At 41.5% G+C, this 26,818-nt stretch overlaps 1 protein-coding gene across 14 annotated transcripts in view; it reads right to left on the minus strand.

Annotated features, from left to right (window-relative positions):
- ERC2 (ELKS/RAB6-interacting/CAST family member 2) overlaps window positions 1-26,818 on the minus strand; it is a 924,700-nt gene that overhangs the window by 886,140 nt on the left and 11,742 nt on the right. For all 14 annotated transcript variants that reach the window (XM_045991216.1, XM_045991229.1, XM_045991215.1 and 11 more), the window contains one exon: window positions 6,501-7,294. In XM_045991216.1, coding sequence (XP_045847172.1) covers window positions 6,501-7,157 — 657 coding nt within the window. In that variant the 5' untranslated portion in view covers window positions 7,158-7,294. The remainder of the gene's footprint in view (window positions 1-6,500; window positions 7,295-26,818) is intronic.

A 26,818-nucleotide genomic window follows, 5' to 3' on the forward strand; every position in this document is an offset into this window, starting at 1 on the left:
CTCAGGTCATGATCTCAGGGTCCTGGGATCGAGCCCCACATCGGGCTCTCTGCTTGGCAGGGAGCCTGCTCCCCCCTCGCCCCACCCTGCCTGCCTCTCTGCCTACTTGGGATCTCTCTCTCTCTCTCTCTCTCTATGTCAAATAAATAAATAAGTAAATAAAATCTTTTAAAAAATCATCAGCATCATCATTTTTTTAACTGCAAGAGTTAGAGCATTTCATTTCACATGCTGATATACCATATGTGTTCGTTAGGGCTGCCATAACAAAGAATCACGAACCAGGTGGCTTAAACAACAGAAATTTATTGCCTCATAGTTCTGAGGCTAGAAGATCCAGATCAAGGTATCACTGGGTTTGCTTCCTTCTGAGGACTGTGAGGGAAGAATCCGGGCCTCTTTCTTGGATGATAGATAGCCATCTTCTCCCTGTCTCTTCACATGGTCTTCCCTCTGTTCATGTTTATGTCTGTGTCCAAATTTCCCCTTTTGGTAAGGACATCAGACATATTGGGTTAGTGCCCACCCAAATGACCTCATTTTAACTTGATTACCTCTCAAAAGGCCTTATCTCCAAATAAAATCACATTCTGAGTTACAGGGGATTAAGATTCAAACATATCATTTAGGGGGGAACATAATTCAACCCATAACATTATGCATTATGAATTTCCAGGATAGGAGTATCTAGTATGTCATGTCTCAAGTTTATTTGACTGGGAAATCCCCTCTGGAAAGTGTTGCTTCCCTGGAAATACTTTGGAAAAGCGGCTTTGATGGATCTGTGGATCTCAGATTCAGAGTAGCAGGAGGAATGGAGTCTGAAAGAAGACATGGGGATAAAACAGGTCTATCTGAACAGTGAATATATTTAAGTCTCATGGACAGACTGGATGGACCTGGACACTGCAAGGCTGAGTCCTTGATTTCACAAACACCCAGTACTCAAGGGGACTGCAGCTGCATTTAACTGTTAGTGGACGCCCCCTTCACAGTGCAGCTACCTCGCCATCTTCCCAACAGGAAATAGAATGAATTCTACCACCTTCTTCCAACTGGCACAGCTCTTCGTATCTGGACACTCCCGGTGACAGCAGTATTTTAGAACAGAGTTTAATGACCCCTGTTGAAATGGCCCTAGAGTTAATCAAATAAAACAAAAAACAGTGATAATGAAAACCAAAAAAATCATACGTTGAAACTAGCTAAAAAAATTCATCAAAACTCCATACTAATATTGATTTAGAGTAGATTATTTCCTATTGTGTTAAGCCAGAAATAGAAATGATCACATAACCATGGCTTCAAAGCCATAAAACTCCCCAGGCAGGTTTACTTACACTTCTTAGGTTACGTTTCCCAGTGACCTTGTCCCACTTCTTCGTGCACAAGATGGGTAAATATTAGATCGAGTACAATCTCCCAGCATGTGATGCTATTTATATTCAAGCAGATCCTTGGCTAGCTGTGCACAAGTTAGGAAAATGTCTCAAAACTGCTTAATACACATCTAATTTAGAAAAAGTAATCTATTAGAAATATAAAGTTAATAACTACCCAAAAAAATCCAGGAATATGAAAAGTCAATAACTTATACGCATCAAACTGCAAAAGTCCTTATGAACTTTCCGAAAATTTCTTCTCTATCATGTTTTCCCTCTCTGATCTCTATCATGCAGGTAAATAGAGTGAAGGGGTAAAGAAAAGACAATTGCATAAACTTTAAGAGAAAATTAGGTCACTTAACTTTCCAGGAGTTGCATTCTCCTGCCCTCAACATCCACCCCAACTCCACAGGCTATTACAAATAATAAGAGGGCTGCGCCTCAAGTGGCAGCCAAACATCCACTCCAAATCTTTTCTTCTCACCTCTCCCCAAATCAGTCTACAGGGGTGACATTGAGAGCAGAGGCTACGGGTTCACACCATTTCAAAGAATTAGCCGTCATAATACTCCACCACCCTCTTTCTCCATTCAAGAAGGTACATCATGAAGCAAAAGCACAAGTGATAACATAAGGGTAACTGCATCCATGCACTGCAGGGATTCCAAACGCCAATACTACAACTCCTAGTGGCCCAAAATTTATTTCTATTCATGCAGATAGACGTGGCTGAGAAATAGCACCTCGGAGAGAGTCTAGGGGATGGAAGTGAGGAGTCTGGATAGGCGTCTGGGGGTGGAATACCCATCCAGGAACCTGAGTATCTACCCTTTGCCTGTATGGTATTTGGTCACAGCTCCCTACCCAATTGCCCCCAAGGTTGCAAATGTCCTGCCCTTCCTATAACACAGGAAGGGTGTTCAACATCCTCTTTTAGATCTGGAGTTGGGTTCACCTCCCCTGGACAGAATCCCTAGAACTTCAAAATATAGTGCAAAAGAACTGGTGAGTGGTTTCCCCCTTCAACACTGCACATAAGAGTGAAAGGTCTGTATTAGTGACCAGTAAGTATGAATCTCATACACAAGACCACTTGAGCTTCCTGACCTCTACCCTATGATGGACCTGCTTCCCATTTGTATTCACGTAGTATAGTTCAAATTGTTTTAGATCACCTGAATCTATGCTAGCAAACTTCTAATTATCCAAATAGACACTGGCTGAACTACATTCGTAGATGCAGTCTCTGGTTGTTGTGCATAAGAAACCACAGTCAAATAAATGTTCCCCATCTGCTTTACATTTTTTTCTTTCATACAGAAAAATTTCCCATGATTTTTTTCCTCTAAAGGGAAATTACAGTCAGTAATGGTAAATGTTCAAAATTCTAAACAGCACAAAAAACCACTTCTGGGAAAATGAAATAAATTCCTGATTAAGAATAAAAATCCCCCCCCCAAAAAAAGAATAAGAATCCCCAGGGACACCTGGGTGGCTCAGTTGGCTAAGTTGCTGCATTTGGCTCAGGTCATGATCCCAGGCCAGGGACTCCCATCAAGGAGTCCGGCATTGGGCTCCTTGCTCAGCAGGGAGCCTGCTTCTCTCTCTGCCTTTGCCTGCTGCTCTGCCTGCTGCTCTGCCTGCTTGTGTTCTCCCCCCTCTCTCTGACAAATAAATAAATAAATAAAATCTTAAAAAAAAAAAAAAAAGGGATAAAAATCCCAGGGTGCCTGGGTGGCCCAGTGGGTTAAGCCTCTGCCTTCGGCTCAGGTCAGGATCTCAGGGTCCTGGGATCAAGCCCCGCATCGGGCTCTCTGCTCAGCAGGGAGCCTGCATCCCCCTCTCTCTCTGCCTGCCTCTCTGCATACTTGTGATCTCTGTCTGTCAAATAAATAAATAAAACCTTTAAAAAAAAAAAAAGAATAAAAATACCAGTCAAACTAAATCACATTCTTAGTCACTCTATCAGAACAAGTCATTTTTTTCATCTAACATATATGATCTTCCCATTAAACTAAGATTACAGTCACAGTTCAGTATTCCTGTAAGGAGTTAGTGAACATAGGTTAAGTCCTAGACATTTCCATGAACTAGACCAAAGCCTTGAAGACCAGCTCTCATTAACTAGCTGTGTGAACTTAGGCAAGCTGCTTATTCTCTCTACATTTATTTTTCATCTGTAAAACAAGAAAAAGTCTAGCACCTATTCAAGGTGACTAATGCAAACAGTAAATAAGCTAATATACACAAAGCTCCAAGAACAATGCTTGGCACATAGTAAGCCCCCAACAGAGGTCTACTGGTAGCAGTAGTAGTAGTAATAATAGAAACAGCAGCAACAGCAGGAGTCTAGATTGTTCCCCAAGCTTTATTTCATCTAGCTCCACTTTTTGACGAACACCAAAACCCCACAGGTAGAAATTTCTAGATGTCCTTCATATCTTACTCTCCTCCCTGGAAAGAAGAGAGGATTATACTATAACTCCCGATCCCTTGCAATTGGGTCACTTCCAGCCCAAGGAACTGAGGAGCCAATGTGCCATCTCTGCACACCCTCTTCCTCTGGTGTGATGATTCCTGAAGCCATGTGCCAAGATGCAGAAAGCTTGAATCCTGAGTCACTGCCTGGAGGAGGGCTGCCCTGGAGTCACCTGACCTACTTCATATTTCCAGTGAATAAGAAGAAATCTTGATGTGTTAAGCCACTGAGATTTGATTGCTGCAGAAGGATCTACCCTATCCTGACCAATAGGTACTCATTTACTCCTAAAACAGATCCTGACATAATTCCCACAGGAGAAGGAGAAGTGCTTCAATTTTTAAAAAATAACTTGCTTTTTGTCAATCTTTATATTCTTCACTTTGTAATACTACCTCATACTGCAAGTAAATTGACTTTTCAAATTCTCCATGCTGCTTCCTCTTTTTGCATTTTTAGCCTAAAAAAGAAAATGATTACATTTTAATTATATTTCATAGAAAGATTAACACTGAAGCTTTTACTGGATCATATGTCACATGATCATAGGGCACCCATAGTACCTAAGGTAGCCTATGGTCATAGTATTTTCCAGAACTAGAAAGGGGTACTAGGAGCCCCCTCAAGTATTCACTTATTTCTGGCTTACAGCAACTTGGGACAGTTAAGTAGGATTATGGATATTTAAACTAAACCAACCTTTACAAAATAGACAAGGGGTTTAAAATGCTTTTACAACAGCATGAAGGTTTTGTGTCATTAAAATGTACCTCAATATGTCATTTTATTTTGTCAACAACTTCCAGACATATTTAATTCTGTGTGAATGTCGGAAAAGACACATAATAGATTGGCATAATAGCACATCATGTAATTTATAAGTAAACATACATGTGTGAGAGTCTGTGCTCAAAAAAAAAAATTTAATGATAGCAACATATGATAAAAGTAATTTTTGAGCTGACAGTTTAAAGAATGGCTTTCAAACTTTTTTGTCATTACTTGCATGATTCCTAAATAGTTGTAACCATTTTTCCAAAACAACTAAATAAGGATACCAGTACAGAATTAGGGAAATACACATAGGAGTGACAGGTTCATAAAGACATCACAAACCAGCAAAGTCAGTGGGAAAAAGCAGAAATAATAGTAAAGAGCATTAATTTGATTTAGGACTGAAGAACAAAACTTTCTGTTCCAACCAAAAATCACACTTTCACATCTGAAAACCAGCAAAGACTCTGTCACATAGTCAAAAGGATAAGGTGATTGCTTTCTACACATAGAAGAGAATGAAGAACAGATTCTCACAAAGATCAGGAATGCTTCTAAAGATACTTGGACTCCAAGGGGTGGTATCCAGGGCAACAGATAGGAGGGCCAGCAGATAACCCCAAGAAAGGCAGAGAGCTTCGTGAGGCCAACATGAGGACCAATTATCAAAGAATCACAAGGTCAGCCAAGTTAGAATTATCTCAAATTTCTACAGAAAGTTAAATGATACCTGGAAATTTTTCCACCAAATGCCACAGCACTCTACTCCCCATCTCCTAGCACTTATCTCACTACCCGTAAGAGGCAAAGCTGGGATTTAAACCCAGGAATGTCAGACTCCAAAGCCCTTATGAAAACAGGAGCAGATAAATGAGCCCCACAGAATAGGTAGGATTTGGAAATGGAGACTAGCCAACTATAAAAGGGAAGAGGAAGGGAGAGGAGGTGCTGAGGAGGCTACCAGAGAAAGGGAACAGAAAGAGCAAAGAACTGAAGAGGTAAAACCCTGAGTAAATGCAGGAATCACCAAGTGGGAATGCAGGTAACACAGGAGATGCGCAGGGAGGGGGTATGAGATAAGGCTGGAAAGCCTGGCTCAGGCCTTCCGAAGGAAGGTGCTGTTGGCTCAGCCAAAATGGCAGAATTCACTCTGAAGCCAGTAAGTAATTATTGAGGGCTGTAAAGCAGAGAAATGGTATAACTGCAAGTAGACACGGGGAAAACTAATCTTGCTATAAATGGAAGATAGATCAAAGAGTAAGAAGGTGTCTTGCACATAGTACATGCTTATTTAATATGAAAGAATAAAGGAAAGACCAGGTTACAAATTTTTGTGTTTCTCCAACCTGGTATCAAACCCATTCCACCCAGTGTTACTTAAGATTATTTGGTTTGCTGTTTAGAGAATAAACTCCATTCATTCTAGAAAGAAATAAAGTTGCTCTCATTTCAAAAATAAATCAATTCACCAGTCAAATGTGGCTCTTTAAATGTTGCTGTTAAAGTGTCTACTCTTGCAAAAATTAACATTTTCCTCTTCGATGCAGAGGGAAGTACATCTGAGATGCTGCTGTTACTGCTGAAAAAGAAAAAAAAATAACCAAGTATAAAAGTTAGGCAATAAAGAATGATTCCCCCTCTTCTGCAACAGTGTGAAAAAGTTAATGGAAAATAAGATCAGAAGTTATAATTTCATATTGCTTATATGACCTTTGGTAGTCTCTAAGTCAAACACGTCCGAAACCATAGCTTTCTTGATGGTGCTGACCTTTCTTCCGCATAGGTCGTGGTGCCATCTGCAAAGCATCAACTACTCAGTGAAAAGCCAAGGCTGAAAAACACAGAGATGAGTCATAACCTACCTGATTTTCTTCATGGGACACCCTCATCTGTTCCTTGAGAACGGACATTCGGGCTGCCTCTTCTTTCCTCAAGACTCTCTCCTTTTTGAGCTCAGGACTCCAGAAGGTCTTGATACTGTTCATGGAAGATCCTAACTTGCTGTCTTTGATGTCTAGTTCTTTCCGGAGGAGGTCATTCTCTCTCTGAAGTTCCTTGAGCTGAGCTTGAAGGTCTAACATTGTGCTATCCCTTACCTGCCTCAACATGGAAGGGACCTGATGGTGGTGATGATGGGATGAGCTAGTCAGACCACCATGTTGATCTGTGTATGAAAGAACATCTGTGTGGGAAAGTCCAGCAGAAGCAATATTGGGACTACTCCCCATGGCTGTGACTCGGCCTCCATAAACAGCTCGATTTGTGGCCCTTCCCAGAGTCATGGTGCCCTTTGGGTAAGTTGTCGAAGCCACCCCTTCATGATCACTCAGGTACATAGGTCCAGACGTAGCATAGGCTGCATTAAGGGACTGGATGTTCTCCATGGACAGTGTCTTGCCTGTTCCTCCACCTCCCCCACTGCTTGTTCTTCTGTGGCCCAAACGAGGAGACCTTGGCAAACGAGGAGATCTGGAAGGACTGCCTTCCAGATTGGTGATTGTTCTTGCACTTCCATACATTTTTCTTCTATTATGAGGTGCTACTGAAGAGAAGGAATGTTATAGTAAGTTGGGGGTTAAACCAGTATTTCCACTATTGGCCAGAATTTTCAATGCATTCTTTTCACAGTCTGTTCCAGAAAATGACTCCAGAGGGTCTGAAAAATGAGAAAAAAAAAATCAAAAACAAACTTCTTTAGAACTCTGACTATATTACATTTTTAAAAATATATTGATAGGTCAATGATGATAATGACAGATACAAGAACGATAGTCACACCCATATTCATTTTTTTTAAAGTAGTCCCAAACTTTACTTACTACATGTAAACATTTTGTCTATTTCCCCCACCCAAATCCCAAGCAAGCTCAAAAGTTCTCAGAGCAAAGAAGCAGCTCGTTTTTCCTCAGGAAAATGATGCTCTGCTTTTGGTTTGTGCTAAGTGACAGCTGGGACTTCCAGAAAATTCACCATAGAATTTCTCATCATAGGGAAATTTGCCATAAAATACTCCATCCTAAGGGCATGACCCCCATACACAAGCAGCTTGACAGTGACTCTGAGAAGCTTTTTCTTCCTAGGACGTCACGTAATAGTCAAGCATGTTGTTACTTCCCTCCCCTGTACACATTCCAGACATCACTAATCCACCACAGTCATTTCCGCTAAGGCAGGAACTCTTCTTAACATAACACTCTAGAGGGTTTACCACCAAGCAACTCGCACTGGCTCAGGAGTTGGAACCTACTGGCCATTTTGGAGCTAGAAGGAAAAAAGAGGCTCAACCATCAAGACTCCTGTACATCTAGGCAGATCCTAAATGCTATTACCAGAGAAAATGGTAGTCCTGTCTTTTTCTCCCTTCACACACTTCTTTCAGACTGGTGTTTTGGGACTTCTTTTCCATTCTAGTTGACCTAAATAATTACTCCACACTAATACACACCTGAAGAGCAATGGCACAAGGGAACAGTAGACCATGTTAGAGCTCCTGGGCCCATACCCCCTGGGGAAGAGTAGTAGAAGCTCCCTGTCATAGTCACTCAAGAACTTTGTTGCAGAATTTTATGTAGCTGGGCTACAGGGTTGTGATTATACCTTCAATGTTGGGCCCAAATGGCCTTATTGTGGTGCATAATGGCCTCCCACTCTTCCTTTGAAGATATGTTTAGTATACTTTATTTTTCTTCACGTTTTAGATACTAAGACCACAGATTTTGGAGAAGGGCAAACCAGGGTTCAAATTTCTATTCTAACACTGACTACCTGAGTGACCTTAGGTTAGGGATAGGCATGTGGTCCACACTGGCCCAAAAAGAGTTACCCCATACTTTAGTTGGAACAATTGGGAAAGGCAAGCTCTTTTGCAGCTAGAATTACTTGCTTTTGAGATGGAGCTTCGGAGGACCTCCACATGGAAACGGCTGCCTTGGGAGTGAAGTTAATGCAAAGGAAAGCAGAGCCAAACTTTTTTTCCCCCCAAGATTTTATTTATCTATTTGACACAGAGAGAGAGAGAGAGCATAACCAAGGGGAGTGGCAGGCAGAGGGAGAAGGAGAAGCGGACTCCCCACTGAGCAAGGAGATCCATACGGGGCTCCATCCCAGGACCTGGGGTAATGACCAGAGCTGAAGGCAGTTGTTTAACCAACTGAGCCTCCCAGGCACCCCAGAGCCAACTTTAGATAGTATGAAATCAAACCAAGTGACATCACTCGATACCCTGGATCCAGCACTCACTGAAGGTACATCTACTCCAGACCATTTTAGCTACACATGCCAGGCAGACTGACTGAATTATTGACCCCAATTCTTCACTCCTCCTTGCATCTATGACCTTGGCAGTGCCCTCCTAATCTGACTCTGAGTTCACTCATATGATCTGTTCTGGCCAATAAGGTGGTAGCATATGTGAAGGAAGCAGAAGCCTAGAGCAGCTCTTTTGTATCTACTTTCTTGCTCATTTTCCTCTGCAAAAGTAATTAGAATATGCCCAGTCTTGCTTGCTGGAAGATGAGAAATATGAAATAGAGTCAAGGTGTCCTGGCCAACAGCCAACCAACCCCAAGACATTTAAGCAAGCCCACTCAAGATGAGCAGAGCTGCCTAGCCAACCCGCAGCTGACCACAGAGGCATGAGCAAGTCCAGCTGATATCCAATGAGCCCCATACACTAATGGACAAAACAAATACTTCTTATTATGTCAATGATGTTTTGCAGCTGGATGTTCTGCAACATTACTGCAGCAATAGACAATGGATACCTTTGCTCATAAGTTTCTTTTTTCATTACATTCAATTCTAGCTGGGGTATCTGTATTTTATATCTTAAAGAGTCCTCATATACAGTATGAAGAAATATTTTCCATAAAGTCTCCTCCTTTCCCTAAAAAGTCCCAAGAGTTACACTCATTTCTAACCAAGGAACTTAGTTTCAAATGTTTGTATTATTTAGAGCTATATTTTATTTTACTTGAAAATACACAAAAATCATTCTGTATCTAAGATTTTTGCACGATAATCTGTTCTATAGAAAAGGCAAATCAACAGTTCCAACAATAGGATTCAGTTACAAAAAGGATGAAAGAGACAGACTGACAGTGGATAGAATAATGTAACCATAACATGAATAATTAATGAGATGGAAAGATATTCGTGACACACTAGTCGGGAACGACTAAAAAACATTTTTTGACTTACATAAAACACACATACATACACACTACTTACAGAGAAGACAGGGACAACACACATAAAATGTTATCAGTGGTGGGATTCCAAATGGTTTTCATTTTCTTTTGTTTATTTGTATGTGTGAAAATTTCTATAATAAAGATCTTTTAGATTGTCTTTTTAGTCTCTATTTCATTTGTTTGGCCTTGTGACTACTTAGACCAGCATCTCCTGCAGAAGTGACACTGTTCCAGCTCTGATCCTGGCTCTAAAGAAGCCTGGCAGCCTTAAAAAACAACAAGAGATTTAAGGTCCAAGCTATCTTACTGGGAAGAGAAGTCACACAAAAAGATCCCAGAAGAGAACCCTCCTACACTGTTGGTGGGAATGCAAGCTGGTGCAGCCACTCTGGAAAACAGCATGATGTTTCCTCAAAAAGTTGAAAATAGAGCTACCCTACGACCCAGTGATTGAACTACTGGGTACTAACCCTAAAGATACAAAAGTAGTGATCCGAAGGTGCATGTGCACCTGAATGTTTATAGCAGCAATATCCACAATAGCCAAACTATGGAAAGAGCCTAGATGTCTATCAACAGATGAATGGGTAAAGAAGACGTGGTATGTGTGTATGTATGTATATACATACATACATACATACATACATACATACATACATACACACAATGGAATACTATGCAGCCATCAAAAAAGAAACCTTGCCATTAGCAACGATGTGGATGGAACTAGAGGATATTATGCTAAGCGAAATAACTCAATCAGAGAAAAATTATCATATGATCTGTCTGATATAAGGAATTTGAGAGGCAAGGTTGGGGGGGTCATGAGGGGAAGGGAGGTAAAAAATGAAACAAGATGGGACCAGGGAAGGAGACAAAGCATAAGACACTCTTAATCTCAGGAAACAAAGTAAGGGTTGCTGGAGGGCAGGGGTGTGGGAGGGGTAGGGTGGCTGGATGATAGGACGTTGGGGAGGGCATGTGCTATGGTGAGTGCTGTGAATTGTGTAAGACTGATGATTCATAGACCTGTACCCCTGAAACAAATACATTATATGTTAATTTTTTTAAAATCCCAGAAGATGAGACATCACATGAAGAGAGCTACAAGAAGGAGAACCAAAACATCCCAGCTAAAAGCCAGCTGAGACACCAGAGTGGTGAGACAGGCCTCTTAGACCGTCGAACCCAGCTGCCATCTAAAATTAGGTATATGAGTGACAGCCAACACCGTGTATTAGAAGGACCACCCAATCAACCCGAAGAGTGACAGGAAATACAGGAGATCGAAATAATGACTGGTTGGAGTTCTGACCCTATTAGAATAAGAAATAAATATAATTCTGTATTTATTTTACAAACACTTAACAGAGAAGTCAGAATGTTAAAAGGAATACAGGTCCATCATCATCAGTCTGTGTGTCTAAGAAATGAAGAAACAGGTGGAAGTTGGTTACTCCCAGGGCACACCAGACAAGAGTTATGTACAATTCCACAGAACTTATTAAATCAAAGAGGAATTTCAGGGACCGCCAAAATGGTAACAGAATAATTTCTTTACCAATACACATCTTCTTAACAATAAATCATCATTAGCAACCTAGGCCTGAAACTTTATTTGGAAATTACTCTCTTTCGCCACATCTGCAAAGAGCGGGATGGTTTCCTAGAATAACGTTGCCCTTATAGCTAGCTGCAGCACACACGGTGATGTTCTTCTCACAGATGAGGCAGGCCCAGTTGACAAGGTAAGCCAAGGCGAGTTCCCATGGCTGTCATGTCCTCCTAAGCCTCATGATTCTTATTTGTTCTACTGAGTCACTCACAAATCCCCCACCCCCAGCTGTGTTTAAGTCTCCTGATATATTTTTAGGTACTTTGTTTTGACACTCGGGCTTTTTTGGGCTGTAGTCTCCTAATTCTCATCTAATTTTCTTTTTTTTTTTTTTTAGTTCTATAAAATGAATCTCTGAGAGACAGCAAAGAGATCAACTTTATTCAGCAATCAATAATGCAATAATGCCTTCTATTTCCAATGACTGACTTCAAGGTAACCATTTCTAAGCTTTTCCCCCTACCTATGAATGCATTACAGAAAATAAGGTCAAAGTTAAGATCTTACTGTTTCAAATACTATTATGAAGCCAAGATAGGCTCAGTCATTGAGCTTTCTTGTAAACTCTTAAAAACACCTGCTTTCTTATATAGTTGTATATAAGGATAAATTATTAATTAGATTAAACCGAGCACAGAAACAGACAAATGCTGCTGAATACAACACCAAAGAAATTAATTGCATGACACCTTTCACTTCAAAAGGACCTCATGAAAAAAATTCAAAGTTTGGTTTGGTTTTTTTTACATTTTATTTATTTATTTGACAGACAGAGATCACAAGTAGGCAGAGAGGCAGGCAGAGAGAGAGGGAGAAGCAGGCTCCCCGACAAGCAGAGAGCCCGATGTGGGGCTCGATCCCAGGACCCTGGGATCACGACCCGAGCCGAAGGCAGAGGCCTCAACCCACTGAGCCACCCAGGCGCCCCAAAAAATTCAAAGTTTGAAGGTAAGTTCCATTTAAGGCTCAAAAACGAAATCAGTCAAAGATGCTATTATAAACCTATATAAATACTTTCTCTGATTGCACATGGATTCATAAATAAAATATACATTCATCCACTCATTCTTTAAAAGGTTTATGGACTCTTGATCTCTAAGCTCAGGGGGAAACAAGGTGGAGAGAGCCTTGATTTCTGTCTACCTCAAGTGTCTCAGACTATCATGGTCTGGAATGGTCTATTTTAAGACAAAAGCACTTCCTGCTATCTGCTCTAAATTAGGTTAAGTTTATTTCCACAGATCTCAGCCTCAGCCCATCACCTGAGCCCTGCTGACAGACCGTGTGAGCTGAGATCATCAGTATCTCCCAAGATTTAGCCCAAATTAACATATCCTTTTTTTTCCTTCTCAGCATCCCTAAATTTTAAAATATTTTGTGTCACAGAGTACAGTTACTTCTGAAATTCTTCTAGAGGAAGACAGAGTGTAGGAAAAAATCTCAAGCAAGAAGCAGCTGCCCAGGAGCCAGATGCTCCCTGCAGATGTGTTATATATGGCGAGCCCCGTGTTCTTTAGGATTTTGATCTAGTGGCCAACAGGGAGCGATATGGACATTTCACATTAAAATACAGATTGCAGCATCTCCTGAAAAGCCCGAAAATCTGACACTGTGAAGCCCATTTCACCACACGACAACAACTGGTTAGAGCCAGCCAGCATCTACCCCTTCAAGACAGACCATGCCACCTCCAGGCTGCACAGTCCCCTCCCCTCCTAATGGCCTTATATTAAGTCTGATTCCCTCTTTTCATGCTTGTCCCTCTAGGCATTTACATTTTACCAATCTTACCCATATAAAATATCTTTTTTTTTTTTAAGAGTTTTAAAATTTATTTTAGAGAGAGTGAATGGGGGGAGGGGATGGAGCAGAAGGAAGGGAGGGAGGGGGGAAATATCAAGCAGACTCTGTGCTGAGTGGGAAGCCTGACATGCGGCCCAAACTCAGAGCCCTGAGATCATGACCTGGACCGAAACCAAGAGTCAGACACTTAACTGACTGAGCCCCTAAAATATTTTAGAAAATAATTCAATCTCCTTCACCACCCAGTTCGAGTCTGTTACCAAATCCTATCAATTCTGCCTCCAAAATCTGTCTTGATCGGCTCTCTTGTTTCCACTTCTACTGTCTTCACTCTATTGCATCAATGTGACTGGCTTCAGCTCTTCCATACCAGCCCCCAAAGCATCTCTCCTTTTCTATTCCTCCTTCTGTCTCACACCGCATTCTAAAGTGCACTTCTCAATCACAAAATACTCCCCCGAAACTGACCCTCTTAAAGCCCTTCAAAGCATCTCATTGCTCTTTGGACAAAGACCAAAATCCTTTCCATGGCCGAAGGCCCTACAGGATTTGGCCAATGCCAACAGTTCCAGCCTCCTTTCTTGCCACTCTAATCGCTGACTCTGCCTGAGTCTTCTCTCTGATGTTCAGTTGCATCAAGTTCCTTCCTGACTCAGAGCTTCAGGTCTCACTCCTAGTCATCACTTTAGATCACAACATCCAATAGCACACTCTCTACAAGTCTATCCCATCCAAATCAGGTATCTTGGCTACATTCTCCCAAAGCATGTGTTGTTGTTGTTGTTTCACGGTATGGAAGACCCGATTAAGGCTATACCTCCTCAGATTCTTGGTCTGCAAAATAGGAAACCGTGCAGAAGAATAATCAATATGCACAAAGGATTCTGGAGCCTTCAGGGAGGAAAGTCAGTGACACTCTAGTCACAAAGCCCAAGATCCAGAGTAAGGAGATGAACATGCTTACAAGCAACACTACAGCTTCCAGGAACAAAATAATTACCTCAAGATAAGAGGGTAACCAGGCTGGTTATGGGGACTCAAGACAATGACCGAGGAGTCATGGAGAAGCCTGTGTGGACAAAGCATGTGGGTGAGGTGGGAAACTCCTAGGCACCATGCCATACTGTGTGGAGCCTCTGCAGTGGGGCACAATGCTGTGTACAAGGATATGAGTCACCAGGAGGTTCAAGTGTTCCAGATAGGGTTCCCCACAATCAGACACTGAGACAAGGATTTGTATATAGGTGGTTCACTTAGAAGGTAATCCCAGGAAGCACTCAGGGGAGAATTTAGCACTAAAACATGGAAATGAAAGAAGTCAATATGGGATACATTTTTTTATAAGATTTTATTTATTTATTTGACAGACAGAGATCACAAGTAGGCAGAAAGGCAAGCAGGGAGAGAGGAGGAAGCAGGCTCCCTGCCAAGCAGAGAGCCCGATGTGGGGCTCAATTCCAGGACCCTGGGACCATGACCTGAGCTGAAGGCAGAGGCTTTAACCCACTGAGCCACCCAGGCGTCCCTATGGGGTACATTTTTGAGGGAGTTTCTGCTCCAGAAAACTGGTTTCAGTCCTGCTGAAGGATCTCTGAGAAGCAGTGTAAAGCCTGCCTCACAGTTATCCCTCCATAAGGGTAAGATACCCAATGACCACTGGCAGACATCTGCTCCCCTGGCACGTCCAGCCTGCACTGCATGGAGGCCATGAGAAATCCTTCATGTTCCAAGTTCCAAGTACAGTCCGTGAGCACTGAGATGTGGGTGAGACCACCAGCAGCACCCTCCGAGACCAAATAGCAAGGACCATAGCGTCTTTCTGTCTGAAGAAGACCAGTCTCAATGGCAACACCTTGTGGCTTAAAGATGTAATCATATAGCAGGACAGCTGGACAGAAACCATCTCTGGACTTAGGTATGGGATTTATAGCCATATCCCCCTCACTTTGGGGCAGTGTAATTCTGGGGTAGGGAGTCAGGGGAGAAGACAGGGAGAGGTAGAGAGGTGGGGAAAGCCTCGAATGAAAGATCTGGAACTTCCTACAAAGCTGGCAGGTGTGTTCCAGCATTTTTGGTTTAATTTGGACAAGTGAAATTTGGAGCAAGGTTTTTGAACAATCCATATAAGACCCAAAAGCACTTCTACACTTTGTAATTCTATATAAATTTATGTGATTATTTACTGGGGCCTCTGTGGCCTCCTACTTTAAACTCTAACCTTGTACACCAGGGTTTAACATTTCTTCTAACATTTGCAGGGCCCAGGGGAAGGGTACAAATAGACACCCAAGTATGATATGTCCATACATTTTATAGCCATAAACAAGCTAACAAACTGGTAAATAAAACATATTCTATCTTCCTTCTTTGACAAACATAAAAATGTGGAAGGTGAAGTTTGAATTTTAAACTGAGAATTCTTGGATTCTTCAAAGTTCTAGCCAAAATATGGTGGCAAGAGGCAGGCCTGTCTCCAGCCAACATCCTCCTCTCCACACCCCTGGCTTAGACACACCTGAGGGTCTCACACACAGGAATTTTGCAGTCTGCACATGAGGCTAGCTCTGTCTAGACCAGAGGTCAGCCAACTTTTTCTATAAAATACCAGATAGTAAATATTTCAGGTTTTGTGGGCCATCAGTCTTCGTCACAACTACTCAACTCCGCATTTCAGCACAAAGGCAGCCATAGGCAATCTGTAATCAGATGAGTGTGGCTGTGTTTCATTAAAACTTTATTTACAGAAACAAGCATTAGCTGGATTCAGCCCACAGGCAGTAGTTTGCTGGCACCTGGTCTATACTTTTACAAATAGGCACCCCTCGGCAATTCCAGGCCTAAGGGTATACACACTGGTAGCATGATTTCTCCTCAGGAGGACAGACCTAGCAAAAAAGCCCAAACAGACCCTGGAAGACAGCTCGAGGTCATTTAGGAAGGGAGGTCTCAGGCCTGTGGGTACCGAGTGGACCCTAGAAGGCCAACAGGTGGGCACCTCCACTCAGCAGTGCAGACTCTCCTCCCCCACGGGGAAGACCCAGTCAGATGAGGGCCAGAATGGGCCGTCTAGAGCCTGAGGCCCTGTGCAAGGGCTCTTCCTGACCAGACCTAAGGGTACACAGGAGATTCAAACAGTTTTGAATATTTGAAAGAACATGTTTAATATTATGACATTTTCATCATTTCACTGAAATCACTTCCATGACAACTGATACAACAGTTTTGTTATCATAGCCAGGAAGGTGAAACATAATGTTTGCTTTTTATTTTTATCTATTTATTTTTAAAGATTTTATTATTTATTTGAGAAAGAGTGAGCAAGAGACAGAAAGAGAGAACACAAGCAGGGGTGGAGAAGCAGGCTCCCCACTTAGCAGCGAGCCAGATGCAGGACTCCTTCCCAGGAGCCTGGAATAATGACCTGAGCTGAAGGCAGATACTCAACCGACTGAGCCACCCAGTGTGTTTGTTTTTTAATAATTTTTTTTAAGATTTTTTTTTTTTTTTTTTTGAGGGAGAGGGTGCACCTACCTGTGCATGGGATGGGAGAGGAGCAGAGGGAGACTCCATGCTGAGCATGGAGCCCAATGTGGGGATTGATCTCACAAACCTAAGATCTCGACCTGAGCCCAAACCAAGAGTCAGATGCTTAATGGACTGTGCCACCCAGGCGCCCTGACATAGTATTTTTTAAGACTTTATTTATTTATTTGACAGACAGAGATCACAAGTAGGCAGAGAGCTAGGGTGAAGCAGGCTCCGCCCTGAGCAGAGAGCCCTATACAGGGCTCAATCCCAGGACCCTGGGATCACGACCTGAGCCAAAGGCAGAGGCTTTAACCCACTGAGCTACCCAGGTACCCCCTAACATAGTATTTTTTTTTTAAGATTTTATTTATTTATTTGACAGACAGAGAACACAAGTAGGCAGAGAGGCAGGCCGAGAGGGAGGGGAAAGCAGGCTCCCTGCTGAGCGGAGAGCCTGATGCAGGGCTCGTTCCCAGAACCCTGAGACCATGACCCGAATGGAAGGCAGAGGCCCAAGCCACTCACTGAGCCACCCAGGCACCCCCCCACACACATAGTATTTTTAAAAAGGGACCTCAAAATCAGATCTGATTGGAGACACATCTTTAATTTCTTGATGTGCAGCTTTAAGCAAATTATTTAACTTCTCCAATCCTCACTTTTCTCAGCTATAAATGGGGACAATAGCAGTCCTTTTCATAGTGATTTGGGAAAGGTTAAATAAGACAATAAAAGAAAAGTAATTAGCACAATGCCCAGCACGCAGCTAATGCTCAAATAAAGCTTACTGTCATAAGCTCAAGGCTACCAGAACAGGGCACACTGGTTCCGAAATTCTAAGTTGTCTTAGAATTCTCTCATTCCACGAAGCTTGCCTCGTCAGACACTGCTAAGACAAACTCAGCCTACTATTCAAAACTGCTCAAGATATCAACCATTTTTTAAAACTGGAAAGAAAAATGGCCATTTTCCCAACATCGTCAGGCTACAATATTCCACATCTGTAGATACTGAAAGTCCCAATAATAAGCCATTTCATTTTAAATTCCACAATGTTATGAATCAGGGGGGAAAAAAAGTCAAAAAGTCAAGCTTGATGTGGAGTTTTTTTTTTTAATATTTTTATTTATTTGCCAGAGAGAGAGAGAGAGTACACACACCAGGCAGAGAGGCAGGCAGAGGCGGAGAGAAGCAGGCTCCCCGCTGAGCAAGGAGCCAGACATGGGACTCGACCCTAGGACCCCGGGGTCATGACCTGAGCCTAAGGCAGCAGCTTAACTAACTGAGCCACCCAGGCGTCCCAATGTGGCAGAGATTTTTAAAAATGCTTTCCTGGGACGCCTGGGTGGCTCAGTGGGTTAAGCTGCTGCCTTCGGCTCAGGTCATGATCTCAGGGTCCTGGGATCGAGTTCCGCATCGGGCTCTCTGCTCAGCAGGGAGCCTGCTTCCCTCTCTCTCTCTCTCTGCCTGCCTCTCTATCTACTTGTGATCTCTCTCTGTCAAATAAATAAATAAAATCTTTAAAAAAAAAAAAATGCTTTCCCATCTTTCTCCAAGAAGCATGCTGCAACTCAAACACATACATCCACACATCACTACTCTCTCCTTTAGTTCCCTCAAACTCGTTTTATAATTACTGTTTTCCATACGCAGATTTAGCATGATTACATGTTCAGCTGCCTTGGCTCTATTTTATGGTAAGGTACTTACGTGAAGAGGCTGACTGTATTCTGTACTACAAGGTAAGGACTCTGTATATCCATGTATTAGTTAACTGCAGTTTCCGTTAACCATTTCCGTAGTTTTAATTTCAAACTCTGTCAATTTATTCTAAAGGATTAAATTTAAAACCTGAAACAGGGGCGCCTGGGTGGCTCAGTAGGTTAAAGCCTCTGCCTTCGGCTCAGGTCATGATCCCAGGGTCCTGGGATCGAGCCCCGCATGGGGCTCTCTGCTCAGCAGGGAGCCTGCTTCCTCCTCTCTCTCTGCCTGCCTCTCTGCTTAGTTGTGATTTCTCTCTGTCAAATAAATAAAATATTAAAATAATAATAATAATAATAAATAAAACCTGAAACACCTAAAAACTTTTGTTAAAGGAATAGACCATGATCTAGTACACAGCTAAATCCCCAAGTTAAAAATGCAGCAAAATTTCAAACAATATAGAAAAGCTGAGATGCTAAATCAAAATAAAAAGACAATTATGGTTAATATAATATACTGACTATAACAACATTATTCATTGCCTCATAAAGTTTCATAAATGTAACAAATTAAGCTGGTTGCACCGAAGAGATAAATAAGGTTTTTAGATTCATTTTTAAAACACCTGTGCATTTTCTTTAATCTGCAAACATAAAATGTCAATTGGCAAAGCTTTAGCTATAGTGAACTTGCAAAAAAAGAATAGTCAGGAATTATTGGGTTCACACTAAAAAATTCTCCATCTGTCAACAGATGTTCTAGAGAAAGTGACAGAAAGGTAGAAGAATAACAACTCTATCCCTACGTCCTTAAAAACTCAATCACACAAAATTTTTTTACATTTAAAATCAACATGAAGGATTATGTCTAAATAGGCTTTTGCTAGAAAAGAATATACACATAATCATGCACATAAGGAAAAATTCTGGCAAAGATTTTAAGCTATTCCCAAAAAAGAAGGAAAAAAAAAGGACCACCATCAACAGGAAGAGATGGGAAATGGCTTCAGTGCGCACATTTTGGAGACAAGCATTCATCTATGTGTTCTGTAAAGAAGAGAAAGAATAAGTACAGTATCTGAATTCTGGGGTCTCTCAAAAAATATGACTGATTACCATGAAGGAGTCACATGAGTCTTTAGTAAGGGCCGAGTGCAAGGCAGTGCTGAATGGTACTCAGAAATGCCTCAAAAAAACTGAAATTACAGTGAATGAGAGTCAATATCGACATTAAGTCATCAAGAAACTCAGTTAAATCTCTAAGTGCGTAGATAAGGGTGAATTATCAAATATAAAAATATATTAGAAGGGAAATCACAGCATAGTTCAAATCTCTTCAACAATATTTCTAGAAAACAAGTCTGTAATATGGTTTCTGACCTTCCAGAGACCCGAAGTCCTCCATTTCAAGGGGGGAGCCACAGCCCCTTTATTCAGGTACCATGAGCAATAACTCTAGGTACTGTGCACGGCTGCCAGGTGTTGGGAACATTGGAAATAGATGAGAGCCTCTCTAGGAGGACAGGGTGCAGCCGCAGATGGAGAGTGTTATGACAGAAAGACGGAGTAGTGCTAGAGAGACAAAACCCAGTTTTTTAACCTGGGCAAGTACTGAGAGGGGGCAGATTCACAGCTGTGTATAAAGAATTTATAGGGGCACCTGGATGGCTCAGTCGTTAAGCCTTTGCCTTCGGCTCAGGTCATGATACCAGGGTCATGGAACGGAGTCCCTCATCCGGCTCCTTGCTCAGCTCAGTGGGGAGCCTGCTTCTCCTCTGCCTGCGATCCCCCTGTTTATGCATGCTCATTCTCTCTCTGTCTCTCTGGTAAATAAATAAATAATTTTAAAAAACTATCGGTGTTCCTGGGTGTCTCAGTCAGTTTAGCTTCTGCCTTCAGCTCGGGTCTTAATCTCCTGGTCCTGGGAGGGAGCCCTGAATCAGGCTCTCTGCTCAGTGGGAAGCCTGATTTCTCCCTCTCCCTCTGCCTGCCACTTCCCCTGCTTGTGCTCTCTCTCTCTCTGTGTCAAATAGATAAATAAAATCTTTTAAAAAAATTATAAATCTCGTGACAACTTCAGGTTGTTTTTATTTCAATACTCTAAAAACAAATAATGTAAGGATACCCTTGATCATCACAGCAGCCATGCCCATTGTGTCTGAGTAACAAGCCCTACCCTCAGGAATCACCTTGGGTCACTGAGAAAGGAAAAAAGATGGACTTGGGAATCTAAAGGATGTGTTCTTACTCAGGGAAAGGTAAGGGAGGTCAAGCTCCTCGGCGTGAATCGAAGTTTCGCAGAAGCTGCATATTGCAAATGTGGTGGAAGAAGTAAGTCACCACCCAGTGCATGGCAGGGTAGAGCAGCTGACTGCCAAAGAACCCGCCCAGAGCAGGAAGCTGTTCTTCGTATGTTTATCACACTGATTACAAGCAGTAATTTAGTTAACGTGATTAAATTAATTTTGTCTATTTGAATTAGTAATATGAAGTGTACTTAATTTCTTTTGTTAAGTTTATTTATTTATTTATTTTAAAAAGATTTATTTATTTATTTATTTGACAGACAGATCACAAGTAGGCAGAGGCAGGCGGTGGGGGGGGGGAAGCAGGCTCCCCGCTGAGCAGAGAACCCCATGTGGGGCTCAATCCCAGGACCCTGGGATCATGACCCCAGCCGAAGGCAGAGGCTTTAACCCACTGAGCCACCCAGGCGCCCCAAGTTTATTTATTTTTAGTAATCTCTACACCCAGTGCGGGTGTCAAACCCACCACCCCAAGATCAAGAGTCACATGCTCCACGGACTGAGCCAGTCACGTGTCCTGAAGTATATTTAATTTCCAAATTGACTAAGGTTTTATAAAAGGAGAAGGAACTAAAAACAAAAAACAAAAAAAAAAAACTCACCTGCAATTACATTACATCTTAACATTACAATCATTAAACATTATGTAGTCCAATAATTACAATACAATGATTTAAGTCAACCCTGGGGTGCTACAAATCATTTCTTTATAAGGTATCTCATCCCAGCACCTAGGTGGTGCCTTCAGCTCAGGTGAAGATCCCAGGGTTCTGGGATGGAGCCCCTAGTTGGGCTCCCGGCTCAGAGGGGAGCCTGCTTCTCTCTCTGTGCCCTCCTTCCCTCCCCCCAACCGGCTCCCGTGCATGTGCGTGTGCCCGCCCCCTCTCAAAAATAAATCTTTTTTTAAAAGGGGGGGGGAGGATCTCATCCAACTTAAGAAATTCTGTTTAAGTCCTGAATCCCATATTCATCAGCTGTTTGAGTTCTGAATCCACATTTATTATCTTTGTAACCTTGAGCAAGTTGACAAACCTCTCTGAGCCTCAGTGAATAACAATGGCGTCTGGAGTAATGGCTCCATTTCTCCAGGGAGTAATGGAGCATTGGCTACTTCACAAAACTGAGGCGAGTCCTGATTAAATCAGAGAAAGCCCAAGTGCTCAGCACAGTGCCTGAAGCTTAGTAAATACCAGTACAACCTCATCTTCCATCAATATTCTTGCTGTTAATAGTTCTTTGCTTTCTATTAATTTCACATATGACTATGAAAAGCATTCGAATTTTGAGCTTCATGTTCTCTTTAATCTCTATAATCAGTTCCTGAAAGACAGTAAATTGACCGAATTATTAGAAATACTACTACTACTTATGTGTGTGGTTTTACATGGATTCCAGGAAGAGAACTAGACCTTTAAGCACAATGTGTTATGTATAAAAGAGGAATAACAATGTTAAACATGTTGCAATGGCTCTACAAAGATTGGCTGATTAAAAAGGTTGCTAAGCAATTTGCTCATGAAGGTAAAATTTTTGCCAGTGCAGCAAATTGCCTCATTTGTTCAAAATATTCACTGTCCCTCTCTAGTTAGTTCATTCCCACAGTCTATTTTTCATAAGAGGAGAATCCTTCCTGCCCCTCCAACATCGGCCTTGGCCACGTGTCTTGTTTCACCAAATGCAACGGGAGCTTAAGTAACACATGCCATATCCAAACAGAAGCTGTAAGAGCCATCTTAGGCACCATCCATTGGTTTCTTCTTCTTCACAGTAAGACTGGCTCATCCAAGAAAGAGACCACTCCTTCAGCCCGAGAACCAGAATAAAGACAATGTAGGGCAGCACCACAGACAACCCATGAGAGAGAAATAAACCACTGAGATTTGGAGGTTGTTATCTCAGCATAACCTACCAGTGTCTGATTAATACACTCAGCTCCCACAGTGCAGTCCTAAAACGAAATATTTGACATTTAGGTTAAAATATAGAGCAGCATTTTCTCGCTGATTTATTTCTCATATCTTTCCTCCTATTGCCACAATACCAATCTGGTAATGTCATTCCTTCAGGGATAAAATATCTCATGTTAGGTCTCTAGATAAATGCAAATCACTTATAAATGATGTATTTTGAGGCACAGATATACATACATAACCAACCATTTTAACTGCCTACAAATGTATTCTTTTTATCATTCCTGGGCCCTGATTTCTTTCCTAACAAATAGCTATTCCTAATGCTTGGGCATCTAGAGGAAGACAATGGTTAGAAAGGCTTGAAGGAGGATAAACCCTGCTAAGATAATATAGTTTTGCAAACAGCTCAAGTGAACAGCAGGAAACATCAATAGGTGTAGGCTGCAACTCATAACACCAATGGTCTCCAAATGTGTGAGTGCCTGCCCTGGAACACAGTCCCATGAAGCGTCCAGTCATGTCTGGTCCAAGCATGCCTCACCATAGGATGTCAAGAGAAAGGGGTCCCATGCACCTGTTATCTGTGATTCCATCTTACAGTGATTGGTTCTGTAAGTTCCAGATTGTACTAAGTAATGCCACCGTCTTCCCTGGAACCTTTTGTAGACAGAGCATTCAATCCTGATAGATCCTTAAAAGCGATAACCATGCCTCATTCATCTTCATATCCCAGTGCTATTATACTTGTAATTAAAGGCAGCTCAGTGCAGAGCAATGAAAAGAATGGGCTTTTAGTCAACAGCTCAAGATTCAAATACTAGCTTCTCCATTTCCTTATATAACAACCTTATGAGTAGATGTTAAGTGCCCTACTAATGTCCCTCTGACTTGAACATTCTAGAGTGTTCCAAAGGACTTCACATCGCCAACATCAGCATCTTTACCGAGGACTTCTTTTGAACCTTGGAAAACTACTCTGCTCTTGCAGGGTTCCAAATAGAGTGCAAGGGAATTAATCACCCTCAAAAACAACTGGCACAGATGCTTATATGCCAATGTCCATAGAAGCATTATTCACAATAGCCAAAAAAAAAAAAAAAAAAGAAACAAACCAGATTCCCATCAATGGATGAATGGGTAAACAAAATGTGGTATATAAATACAATGGAGTCTTATTCATCCTTAAGAAGGAATGAAATTCTCATTCATGCTACATCAAAGATGAGCCTTGAAAATATTGTGCTGAGTGAATTAAGCCAGACAAAAGGGGACAAATATTGCATGACTCCACTTGCATGAGGTACCTAGATTAGTCAAATTTGTAGAAACAGAAAGCAGAATCATGGTTGCCAAGGAGCTGGGGGCAGGAAGGAATGAGGAGTTATTGTTTAATGGGTGTAGAGTTTCCATTTGGGATGATGCAAAAATTCTGGAGATGGGGTACCCGAGTGGCTCAGTCAGTTAAGCATCCAACTCTTGATTTTGGCTCAGGTCATGATTTCAGGGTTGTGAGATCCAACCCCGCACTGGGTCCTATGCTGGGTGTGGAGCCTGCTTAAGATTCTCTCTCATTCTTAATCTTTCCCTCTCTCTCTCTCTCTCTCTCACTCTCCCTCACCAAAAAATTAAAATAAAAAAAAATAAAAAATTCTGGAGATGGATGGTCATAATGGTTTCACAACATTGTGAATGTACTTAATACCACAAAAGTATAATTTAAAAATGGTTAAAATTGTAAATATTATGTTATATATATTTTACTACAGTAAAAAAATAAAGTTAATAAAAATAAGTTTAAAAAAATAAAAGAAAAAAAAAAACAACTGACAGAAGCAGGTGGTTACACATCCCTGTTCCCTCACCACTCATCTAAGGGATCATCTAAGGGAGGTGTTTTACACCATCTCCAGAACTTCCTTGTGAGCTTAAACTCTAGTCACCACTGTAGCAATTTACTAATAAGCTACTGCCTTGTTGCCTGCCTTCTCCTCCCTCACACCCTTGTTCACCTACTGGTGATACCTGTATGCCCCCAAATAATTACGTTCACAAGTATGCTTGTCTCAGGGTTTGCTACTGAAGGCAAGTTTCTTAACTTCTCTAAATATGAATTCCTCATCATGAGAAATAATACTTGGATCATGGACTTTTTATAAAGATTAAATGAGATAAGTCTTGAACATGCTTAGCAAAGTGCCTGACACATAGTAGATACTTGTAAATTTCTTGAACTTCTAATCCAATAGTTACTTGCTTTTTTAACTGAAGATAAACTAAGTCTCTCAGTTTCAGAAGACTGAAAGCCCAAGAGCTATTGTATCCCACCTTCTACCTAATTAGCACCTTCCATGATTTATCATTCACCCTTTAAACACAAGAGGCATCAAAAGGAACTGGAATTTTGCATCCCATTCAATCCTTTGCTTGGAAGTGGGCTAGGACCACAAAGTAAGTTAGATAAGTTCCCGGATATCAACCAGATTTTCCAAAACGACAGATCACCACCATATCCTTCCGACCTAAAGAATTAGGGTGAGGTTAACTACACACAAACTTTAATTCCTACCCTTGCTCTTTGCCTCCGAATATGCCATCTTAGCATCATTAAGGCTTATGATGAAAACTAAGATGCACTTTAGTCTTTTTCTGTTCTACAGTATAGCAAGTGAAACCACAGAATCATGAAAATCCATTGAAGTGTATCCTTTGCTAAGTACCATTTTATTTGCTTTGGTTTCTCTTTACTTGCTTGCCAAAATACACAGAGAATTTTGTTAGCACAGCGATCACCTATGCCCATTAGCAAACCAGAGAAATAGGTTACTGACTCTGGTGGACATTCCTAAATAAGACTGGTGAGAAATTCAGTTTCTGTCCCCAATTTTTATAGAAAATGGCTCTATGATTATGTTTTAAAAAAAAAAAAGCTGAACAAATTTGCTAAACTTACATGTTAAAAAGGGAAGCTCTGTTACCCAAACAATTAATAATAAAACCCCAAATTACAACTTGCCCTTTATCATAATCCCCAAAGCTTGTTTCTAACATCTCATATATACACAGCCTTTAACTTTGTTCTTATCCCTCACAGGTATACAGGGGTGGCCAACTTACGTCCAAAGCCTCTGACCAAAGGTAAACCATCCATACTGGACATGTCTAATGGTTTCCATCTTTGCCTCAATTACATTAAGTTTATGAGGTTCGCACTTCTCCCTACATTACTGCCTATATTTTTCCTTTTCACTTACTTTTTATAAAACAATGACAACATTCAAGAAGTATTCAAATAATCACACAAACTCTGCTACACAAATATGATGATGGTGTTGGTGAACTAAAACGTTTGTTACGAGCTGAGGTCATGATTACAATAGCTCAGAATGTTGGTTCACTAGCTGAAGCATCAAAGTCAAGATTAGTGTATAAAAGACAGTTTAGCCATGTTACCATCTGATGTACGAAAGTGGTGTTAAGTCACACCAAAGTCAAGTCACAGGTGTATGGCTGCTATGCATGGGGCACTGGACATGGCTGCAGCACACTCAATCTTGTAAATTTCAGGGAGTAAATCATTTCCCTCCATGAACTTTCTCACACCACTTTCAGAAGCTTCACACGACGAATTGCCTTCTGTTAGTCTAACAAAGGCGGTTTAATGCCATCCATTAACTGCAAGCATTTGCAAGGATTTTAAAACAAGCACCATACTCTCTGGCTCTGCTCAAAACTCACTAAAAAGTACTTGGTCCCTGGAGACATTTCGAGAGATTCTCAAAATCAACAAGCAGTGTGGAGTCCCACTACAGATCAGGGGCAACCTCACTTGGAAAGCGGTCTTTTAAAGGTAGGAAAGTTGCATAAATTGTGTTTGGTCAATGGAATCGGAAGGGGCACCGCTAGGATTCCCAAGGCCATATTCATAATCTTCCTATTGCTTTCCAGGCCATTCTTCCACTCGCCCACCCCAATTTCAAACCCCATGTCCTCCCACAAACACCAAAAGCAGGTGTTATTGCCATGAACGTGGAATGGAAGAATAAAGAGAACTCAGCATCTCTGTTTATGTCAGCCTCCTACTGAAACCTCTTAGTGATTAAGTTCAAACCTCATCTCCTTA

Source organism: Meles meles, chromosome 20 (genome assembly GCF_922984935.1).
Source record: "Meles meles chromosome 20, mMelMel3.1 paternal haplotype, whole genome shotgun sequence".
Taxonomy (NCBI): Eukaryota; Metazoa; Chordata; class Mammalia; order Carnivora; family Mustelidae; genus Meles; species Meles meles.